At 46.1% G+C, this 10577-nt stretch overlaps 1 protein-coding gene across 1 annotated transcript in view; it reads right to left on the minus strand.

The window, feature by feature from the left end:
* Positions 1–10577, minus strand: part of HPS3 (HPS3 biogenesis of lysosomal organelles complex 2 subunit 1) — a 33344-nt gene extending 22767 nt beyond the window's left edge. The window contains exons 1-4 of the mRNA XM_039489856.1: positions 9993–10577; positions 8122–8616; positions 6149–6335; positions 2207–2295 (exon numbers count right to left, since the gene is read on the minus strand). Coding sequence (XP_039345790.1) covers positions 2207–2295; positions 6149–6335; positions 8122–8616; positions 9993–10215 — 994 coding nt within the window. The 5' untranslated portion in view covers positions 10216–10577. The remainder of the gene's footprint in view (positions 1–2206; positions 2296–6148; positions 6336–8121; positions 8617–9992) is intronic.

Genomic DNA, 10577 nt, shown 5'->3' on the forward strand with positions numbered 1-10577 from the left:
GCGGGATTTGGAATGTTTACTCCACTCCAACTATATAAATGAAGTTTCTACTGTTGGTTATAGCTAGCCTAGCATCTTATGATAACATTAACAGTAATTTAAACAACCTTTATGAGCAATGCTCTTGTGTCATAAAATGTCAGCTTGCCACACAGAAAGACTAAGTTTAAGTCAATGTTTTATTAATACTCTACAGATTAAGTTCTGCATAAACTTTGTGAGGAGAACATTAAAGAGAGTATCAGAGGGGTAGCCGTGTTAGCCTGGTTCTGTAGAAGCAGCAAAGAATCCTGTGGCACCTTATAGACTAACAGACGTTTTGCAGCATGAGCTTTTGTGGGTGAATACCCACTTCGTCGGATGCAAGTAGTGGAAATTTCCAGGGGCAGGTATATATATGCAAGCAAGAAGCAAGCTAGAGATAACGAGGTTAGTTGAATCAGGGAGGATGAGGCCCTGTTCTAGCAGTAGAGGTGTGAAAACCAAGGGAAGAGAAACTGGTTCTGTAGTTGGCAAGCCATTCACAGTCTTTGTTTAATCCTGAGCTGATGGTGTCAAATTTGCAGATGAACTGAAGCTCAGCAGTTTCCCTTTGAAGTCTGGTCCTGAAGTTTTTTTGCTGCAGGATGGCCACCTTAAGATCTGCTATTGTGTGGCCAGAGAGGTTGAAGTGTTCTCCTACAGGTTTTTGTATATTGCCATTCTTAATATCTGATTTGTGTCCATTTATCCTTTTCCTTAGAGACTGTCCAGTTTGGCCGATGTACATAGCAGAGGGGCATTGCTGGCATATGATGGCATATATTACATTGGTGGACGTGCAGGTGAATGAACCGGTGATGGTGTGGCTGATCTGGTTAGGTCCTGTGATGGTGTCGCTGGTGTAGATATGTGGGCAGAGTTGGCATCGAGGTTTGTTGCATGGATTGGTTCCTGAGCTAGAGTTACTATGGTGCGGTGTGCAGTTACTGGTGAGAATGTGCTTCAGGTTGGCAGGTTGTCTGTGGGCGAGGACTGGCCTGCCACCCAAGGCCTGTGAAAGTGTGGGATCATTGTCCAGGATGGGTTGTAGATCCCTGATGATGCGTTGGAGGGGTTTTAGCTGGGGACTGTATGTGATGGCCAGTGGAGTCCTGTTGGTTTCTTTCTTGGGTTTGTCTTGCAGTAGGAGGCTTCTGGGTACACGTCTGGCTCCGTTGATCTGTTTCCTTATTTCCTCGTGCGGGTACTGTAGTTTTGAGAATGCTTGGTAGAGATTTTCTAGGTGTTGGTCTCTGTCTGAGGGGTTAGAGCAGATGCGGTTGTACCTCAGTGCTTGGCTTTAGACAATCGATCTTGTGGTGTGCCCGGGATGGAAGCTGGAGGCATGAAGGTAGGCATAGCAGTCGGTAGGTTTTCGGTATAGGGTGGTGTTAATGTGACCATCACTTATTTGCACCGTGGTGTCTAGAAAGTGGACCTCCCACGTAGATTGGTCCAGGCTGAGGTCGATGGTGGGGTGGAAGCTGTTGAAATCGTGGTGGAATTTTTCCAGAGTCTCCTTCCCATGGGTCCAGATGATGAAGATGTCATCAGTGTAGCGTAGGTAGAGAAGGGGCATGAGTGGACAGGAGCTGAGGAAGCGTTGTTCCAGGTCGGCCATAAAAATATTGGCATATTGTGGGGCCATGCGGGTGCCCATAGCGGTGCCACTGATCTGGAGATATATATTGTCATCAAATTTGAAATAGTTGTGTGTGAGGATAAAGGCACAGAGCTCAGCAACCAGTTGTGCTGTGGCATCATCAGGGATACTGTTCCTGACAGCTTGTATTCCATCTGTGTGTGGGATGTTTGTGTACAGAGCCTCTACATCCATGGTGGCTAGGATGGTGTTTTCTGGGTCATCCGACGAAGTGGGTATTCACCCATGAAAGCTCAGGCTGCAAAATGTCTGTTAGTCTATAAGGTGCCACAGGATTCTTTGCTGCTTTTACAGATCCAGACTAACACGGCTACCCCTCTGATTAAAGAGAGTGTGGGGCTCTAGCTTTGTTATTGGAAGCTCAGCACAAGTCGTTGAAAAGGAGGAAGTCCTTTTTTCATGAAAGTGTGTAACTGCTAAAATAGAAAGTGTATAAGCAGGAGAATATAAAGCACATTTTCTCCTAGACCTTCTGTGGCAAAAAATAATAATCACGCAGTCTGTGTATATGCAGACATTTACCTATCTGATACATAGGCAGTAGCTGAAGAGAGTGCAACTTGGCCTCTTCAACAGAGAAGACGAAAGATGACAGATCTGGAGTAAAACGTCTAGAGAAAAAACATAGGAAATCAATGAGAAACCACTACAAGACATTTAACTAGGACAAGTAAACAGCAATAACTGTAGAAAATATAGCTGTTGTTTTAAGACATCATTACTTATTAAAAAAAGACGGTCACTCACCTTTTTGTAATGGTTGTTCTTCGAGATGTGTTGCTCGTAACTATTCCAGTTAGGTTTGCGCGCGCTGTGTGCACGGCTGTCGGAAACTTTTCCCTAGCAGCTATCCATTGGGCCAGCTGTGGAGCCCCCTGGAGTAGTGTGTATGGCGCTCTATATATGACCCTGCTGAACCGACCCCCCCCTTCAGTTCCTTCTTGCCGGCTAGTCCAACAGAGGGGAATGTGGGGAGGAATGGAATAGATATGAGCAACACACCTCGAAGAACAACAGTTACAAAAAGGTGAGTAACTGTCTTTTCTTCTTCGAGCGCTTGCTCATATCAATTCCAGTTAGGTGACTCCCAAGCCTTACCTCAGAGGTGGGGTTGGAGTCAAGGTGTTGAAGACTGAAGAATCGCCCTGCCGAAGGCCGCATCATCACGAGACTGATGGACAATGGTGTAGTGCGATGTGAAGGTGTGCACCGAAGCCCATGTGGCAGCCCTGCAGATTTCCTGGAGAGGTACATGCGCTAAGAAGGCTGCAGAAGAGGTTTGCACTCTTGTGGAGGAACACTTGGCACACGAGACAGATAGTCCTGAGTTCTTTGATATTCATATGCAGGGGGTCAGTTCTTCTACTTGCCATAAACCCTGAGTTGTCAGGCTCCCAACGTGTGCTCCCCAGCCCAGCATGGATGCGTCCGTTACCAGGGTCAGAGTGGGTTGGGGAGGGTGAAACGGGACTCCGGTACCCACCATGTGGGGGTCCAGCCATCAACACAGGGAATCGAGGGTATGCCTTAGAATGGTGAGCACCATGTCTAGACTGTCGCGGTCCAGGCGATACACAGACGCCAACCACGCCTGTAGAGGCCTGAGCCTCAACCTGGCATGTTGTACCACGTAAGTGGAGGACACCATGTGACACAGCAACTTGAGATACTGCATTGCTGTGGTAGTGGGAAAACTGCACAGACCAGCAATTGTGTGTGCAATGGCTAGACGTTGGGCCTCTGGTAGGAATGCTCTTGCTTGATTTGCATTCAGGACTACCCCAATAAACCCTATTGTTCGGGATGGGGTGAGAACAGACTTGTTGACGTTCAAAATTATGCCCAAGCGGTCGAATGTCTCTGTCCATTCGCACCTGAGAATCTACCTGCTGGCGAGTTTGGCAGCATATGAGCCAGTCGTCCAAGTACAGGTAGACATGTTTGTGATGGTGGCAAAGAAAAGCTGCCACGACCGCCATGCATTTGGTGAAGACGCGGGGGGCTGTGAACTGATCGTGGTCCTAAAGAAAGCGTCTGTGAGACGGGGTGATTGAAATGTGAAAGTAAGCATCCTTCATATCGAGGGCAGCATAACAGTCTCCCGGATCCAGGGAGGGAATGATCATGCTCAGGGAGACCATCCGGAACTTCAGATTGACGATATATTTGTTGAGCTCCCTGAGGTCCAGATTAGAAACCCTTGCCTCTGAGCTCCTGAGGCACCTCCTCCGCAGCTCCTAGAGCGAGGGACTGTACCTCCTGAATAAGGAGTTGCTCTTGAGAGGGGTCCCTTAAGAGGGACGGGCAAGGGTTGTGGGAGGGCAGGGTGGAACAGAAGTGGATAGAATATCACGCCTCTACCATGCGGGGGACCCATCCATCTGCTGTAATAAGGGACCATGCACGGTAGAAGCAGGATAGACGGTTCAGAAAGGGAGGAGAGCTGACCAGGTTGCAGACTGGTAATCACTCAAACCTCTGTTCTTACTAATAAACATATTCTTGTTTTATTACAAAACCATCTCAAGGATGTGTATTAAAGTGAATTGTGTCTTCAGCTAACCTAGCTACCTGGTATGTACACTGTCTCTTTGGAGACAGCAAACTCAATAATTTCTATGTCACAGTGACAGGGTCTGTGACACTGCAGAGAGACGCCTCTGGGGGAACACGGGAACTGGGGTTCACTGTTTGTTACCTGCACAGCAGATTGACTGATCGAGTCTTGAAAGGCAGACAAGCTGGTATGTCAGAGAGCTGACACACAGCTTAGCAGCAGCAAAGCTCTAACCTGCTGAGGCAGACGGGTAGCACAGTGGCTTACAGTTCTGAGTGTCTTCAGCAGAACACCTCAGTTTGGTAATGATTCCAAGGAGAAGCCCCGGGGTCATTACTCTGACAGAAAAGTGGAATGGAAGAGAAGCCTGAAGGGGAAGAAGATGTCGTGTTGATAACTGGTGTCAGATGGGATACTGTCCATTTGGGATGTTGATATCCAAGGAGGGAGTACACTTTAAAGCAGGGGTTCTCCAACTGGGGGTCAGGACACTCCGGGGGTCACGAGGTTATTACATGGGGGGGGTTGCAAGCTGTCAACCTCAACCCCAAACCCTGCTTTGCTTCCAACATTTATAATGGTGTTAAATATATAAAAAAGTGTTTTTAATTTATGGGGAGGGGGTGTCGCACTCAGAGACTTGCTATGTGAAAGGGGTCACCAGTACAAAAGTTTGAGAACCACTGCTTTAAAGTGACCTGGATGGAGGGCTATTTTGAGAAAAGAGACCACTCCAGGGCCTTAGCAGCTGTCAGCAGGGGGGACATAGTGATGGCAAGTGTATGGCACGCACCGATTCCACTGCTATATGCACAGCGGCCTCAAGAGACCTCTAAACAGGATCCTTTCTATCTGCTTGTTTACAGCAAAACCTCTGGGTACCAGAGATGGGAAATAAGTAAACGAGACAGACACATCAATGGATTTTAACTCTGTTCTAACTAGACCAGTCCCGTTTTCTTTATTCATCTGAACTACAGCCAGTACTTTCCATCTCAGATTCTAGTCTTTTCTTCCCCCCCACCCCCATATAGCTTCCCAATCATTTTCTTCAACGTCTTACTTTGGAATTTACTGATGAGCAGGAACTCTTGTCATAATTCAGCTTGCCCAACCATTTGAATGGCTTTGATGGCTAATATTTCATTTTATTAGCTCTTTTACTTAGTGCTTTTCATCCCATGAGTTCAGAACATTCTGCAGGGTTAATTGTCTCTTTTTTTCTGGCTGGAAACGGAGAGGGACTGAATGTCAGAGGGACCGAGCACGTACAAATCCAGCTGAAGTTGATGAAAGCTGAAGATGGGTCCTGACTTTCAAAGGTGTGGACTAAGTGTCTTGAATGAGGTCACACAGCAAGTCAACAGCAGAAACTAGTGCCCTGTTGATTGGAATATGCAGCCTCAACCAATAAAGGGCCAAAACCAGAGTAAGGCTCCAACACTGTGGACAAAATGCAATTCTAGGATCAGTGAGACAGTGCAGAGCCATGCAGGGAGGGACTCAGTATCCTTCTCCATAACACAAGAGAAGCTGCTGCGGAAGCGCTCTCTGTACATTTCCCACAGAGACGGGACGGGAAGTAGGGATGTTTGAAACACGGCCAGAAGATTTATATACACAGTAATTCCATTGGGTCACCTTCCCTGCAGAAACTGACTATAGGCTAGCAAGGTGAATTTGAAAGCCCCGAGGAATGGAACAGGGATGGGTTTGAGGATACCTTCCCTCAGTGTTTCAGAGCAATTTTCTTAAACCTAAACCCATTTACTCAGGCTTTGCTCAATTTATAAGGATTCTGCCCTACAGGAAGTGAAATATGGCTTATTTCATGCCCCCCAAAGGCAAAATATCAACACGGTATAGGCACACACATGCCATATAGTGTCAGGTGCAATTTTTATTACCTGTATAGGAGGTACCGCACTTGGAAATATTCTGTGTCTTCCTTAGCTAACCCTGTTGATTCCAGTGTTACCAGTATTCCGCATAGTCTGCTTTCCTCCCCACGTAGTTCCATAGGCTTCTGACAGATGACAAAGTCATCCGATTCAAGCTGGGAAGAAAAGGCTGAAGGAACTTCATCTTTTACACCTTAAACAAAATATTGTATCAGTTTTCCAAACCAGTACCATGCAAATCTTAACAACAGAAGAATAAAATGAGAGAATGTTCAGTTAAATACTTCAAGGGAAAAGATGTAATTTGTATCTACCTCAAACTGTAGGGATTTGGGTTTGGTAATAAAACGGTTGGTTCTTTTCAATCTTTAAAATGTTAGAGAAGATAAAAGTACAGGGTAATGACGGAGAACAACTATATTTCCCGATATAGAGAAAGTGCAGTGTGATTTTTGGAGAAAGTAGCAGATTTTTTATATAAACATTGTGTGGAAATTCAGAAGTGTGTCTGCCCTAACAGAAGTAACACTTAGCTGAGAGAAGCAGCTAGAATAGAGTGCTGAATGTGGTCTTAGCATGGCTAGGCAGCAGTTCTGCAGAAAAGGACCTAAGGATTACAGTGGACAAGAAGCTGGATATGAGTCAGCAGTGTGCCCTTGTTGCCAAGAAGGCCAACGGCATATTGGGCTGTATTAGTAGGAGCATTGCCAGCAGATCGAGGGAAGTAATTATTCCCCTCTAGTCAACACTGGTGAGGCCACACCTGGAGTACTGCATCCAGTTTTGGTCCCCACGACTACAGAAGGGATGTGGACAAATTGCCCTCCGCTGGACTCTCTCCAATGAAAATGATTAGGGGTCTGGGGCACATGACTTACGAGGAGAGGCAGAGGGAACTGGGCTTGTTTAGTCTGCAGAAGAGAGGAGTGAGAGGGAATTTGATAGCAGTCTTCAACTACCTGAAGGGGCGTTCCAAAGAGGATGGAGCTAGTGGTGGCAGATGACAGAACTAGAAGCAATGGTCTCAAGTTGCAGTGGGGAAGGTCTAGGTTGGAAATTCGGAAACACTATTTCACTAGGAGGGTGGTGAAGCACTGGAATGGGTTACCTAGGGAGGTGGTGGAATCGCCATCCTTAGAGGTTTTTAAGACCCAGCTTGACAAAGTCTTGGCTGGGATGATTTAGTTGGTGTTGGGCCTGCTTTAAGCAGGGGATTGCACTAGATGACCTCCTGAGGTCTCTTCCAACCCTAATATTCTATGATTCTATGATCGCTTTTGCTCAAGCAAGTAGTGCCCAAAAGCACCTAGAAAGAGGTCTGAAATTGCCAATTAATTGCAAGTAACAGAAGAACAACTACAGGCATCCATCCCGTCATCTGAGGAAGTTCAGACCCATCCTTGAAAGCTATGAGAAATTTAAATGGGAAACCTGTCAACTTGCCTTTTTGCCCCCCACACTACTGATTTAATTTTTAAAAATTCTAGTTTCTGATAGACCACTTTTTATACAATACAGACTGAATTATTTGTATTTTTAAATTCCTTTTAAAATAAAATATTTTAGGGCACCCTGTTGATGTTTATAGGGTCTTTTCAGCAACTGACTAGACAGGAAAGCATTGAAGCTGACTATACACAAAGTGCTAACAAATATGCAAATATTGGCTCAATCTTTTGCTTTTGCTTGATCCTGCAAGCATATATGCAAAGTGCATACCTTTATGCATGTGAGTAGTCTCAATGAAGAACAGCTAAACATGTGCTCATTTGCAGGACTGGGGAATAATCATTTTGGTGTTCCGTGTAAATACAGAAGGTACAAAATTTTCAAAAGACAAATGCAATATTAAGCTGATGGTGTCCCTCTAAGACGTTCTGAAAAAGTTTTTTGGGCAACCAACTTCCTTGAGCACACTTTGAAATCAATACAAGTCAATCTTCAGATTTATGACAAGGAAAATTAAATTCCATATTTACCTTCATCTACAAGCTTTTCTGGTGCTCTGTCTTTATCTGCATATAGTTCAGTATTATCTGCACCTTTATGAATGGGTTCCAGCTTCAGGATTAAAACATCCAACTCTGTTGTTAGAGCTATGTACCCGGCACAAAATGCTACTTCTGTAGGGGTGACGTTATCAATGTGCAAAATTAAAGAGAGTTTAAAATCCAATACAGTCAGATCCTGATTTATGACAAGATATTTCAAGCAGAACATGACCAGCTTATTTTTGCAGCCAACAAGAAGATCTCCATTTACAGGACAACATGAAATGCACAATGGTGGGTCTGAAAGAGGCATTTCCACAATTGACATCTGAACTTTAGAAGATTCACTGTATGACTCTTCCATCTTGTGACCCACCATCCGGACACAAACGCGAGTGTTCCCTGTTGACATGCATCTCCAGTTCATATAAGCTCGTAGGAACGTGGCCTTGTTTTTCTCCTCAATTGTCACCAAGTAATCTCCTGAAAAAAGACCAACAATACTGTGGTAACACTAACTCATAGAGACAAAATTTATGCTGTTTGCATCCTATTGCTACTAAATCCAATGCACTTTGACTAAGAGAGTTATGGAATTAAGCAAGTTCGTAAAATCTGTCTGAAATCTCATTCTTGTTACCAGAAAATTTTCTTTAATAAAAAAGGGTTAAAACTATAAAGCACAGTTAATCTTATAAACTCCTACATCATCATACAAGCAATGTAGTGATAAAGGATTCCCACCCCAATGAAATACAATTTGTTTGCCAGAGTTCTGTGCTATTGTCAGCAGTACTTAATAATAAATTACAATACTTTAAATGTGAATTATCTAGGCCAGCATGCACTTGAGAAGTTTATGTAGATCTGGAGTATACTTTAGAGAGAGTGTACTAGTACATACATTCTGAAATTTTTTAAAATTACCATTGAATCTAGACCTCAATAGGTGCACAAGGAATGTAAGATCAAGTGCTTTTATTCCCTAATCCTAGTATTACTTTTTCTCGCTAACCAGAGGAGACCTCTTCTGAAACAGAAGTCAAGATTATAACAAAATATACTCCAAGAACAGTGTAATCAACACCTCCGTCCTTTTCCAGGCAGATCATTTTACCACTCTGTAGTTCAATCTTTAGTTTTAATCACAGGAAAAAAACTCAGCTAGGAGGAAAGAGTTCAGTCTGAAGGGGGGGAGGGTAGGAGGGGGGGGGAATGTCCTCTTACTAAAAATAAATTCAGCAGAATATGCAAAAGTAGCATATACTCTTTAAAAAAAAGTCCCCTGTTTAGGTTCACACTTAACAGACAATAGGTTTACCCTGAAAACACATATTTATAACGATCAAGGTGTTGATGGCAGCGGTGTATGTTTTAGACTGAATGGTGAACTGCAAGTTGTTTTCCAAGGAGTCAAAAACTTGTTTGAAATATTCCAAAAGAGGAACAAACCGAAGAAACAACGCCTGAAAAAGAGCTCCGCGTTACTGGAAAGCTTGTTTCTCTCACCAACGGCAGTTGGTCCAATAAAAGATACTCGCTACCTCACACTCCTTGGCTCAAAAGAACCAAGTCACTTTCAGTGGCACAGAGCTGAGGAAGGGCTGTACTTCCCTATCGGCCCCACCAGGTTGCCACTGGCCTAGCCGTTTCCAGCACCACCCTGAGTTTTGCATTAACAGGACCCAGAACCTGTGACAACATCGCTTTGGGCACATCACCTTGTGCCCCCGGCGCAGGGTCACCCCACCCTCCCGCCGCGTCCCCACAGGGCGACAGCCGGACACGATGGCTCCGTGGAGACACCGGAGTTTGGCCCACGGAGCTGGTACCGCCCCAGTCCCGGTCGCGGCTCTTACCCGCCTCGCTGTACGCCATGTGCAGCACCCGGCCCAGCGTGTTGAAACAGCCGAGCGGCTCGCAGAGCTCCTGGTCGCCCACGGCAAACGCCTCTACCTTGCAGCCGGCCGCCGCGCAGGCCACCAGCAGCGCGTCCCGGCCGCAGCAGAACAGCGCCGGCTCCTGCTTGCTGGGCACCACCTGCTGCGAGCCGAACGGGTGCAGGTTGTAGAGCTGCACCATGGCGCCCTCCTGAGCGGGGCACCGGAACCAACCCGCATTCCACGGCCCAGGACAGGCTGCAGCCCGGGGACCCCCAGCCACCGCCTCGGAGAGCAGGGGAGACTACCCCTTCCGCAGCATGCACCGCCCCGTCCCGGTCAGGTGGGGAGAGGCGTCAGCACCAACCGGTGCTGCCCAAGGGAGCAGCGGCTGTGTTGGAGGGCAAATGAGCGCCGGCCTTGGGAGGGTGTATATGTGCGTCCCGGGGTGCTCAGCTAGGAGGTGCATACTTTTGTGGGTGTATTAGTTACGCGTGCGTGTGTGTTAGCAAGGCATGTCCGTGTGAGCGTGCGCGCACAACTGTTAGTGCACGCATCGTGCGT

Source organism: Mauremys reevesii, linkage group 9, assembly GCF_016161935.1.
Source record: "Mauremys reevesii isolate NIE-2019 linkage group 9, ASM1616193v1, whole genome shotgun sequence".
NCBI lineage: Eukaryota > Metazoa > Chordata > Testudines > Geoemydidae > Mauremys > Mauremys reevesii.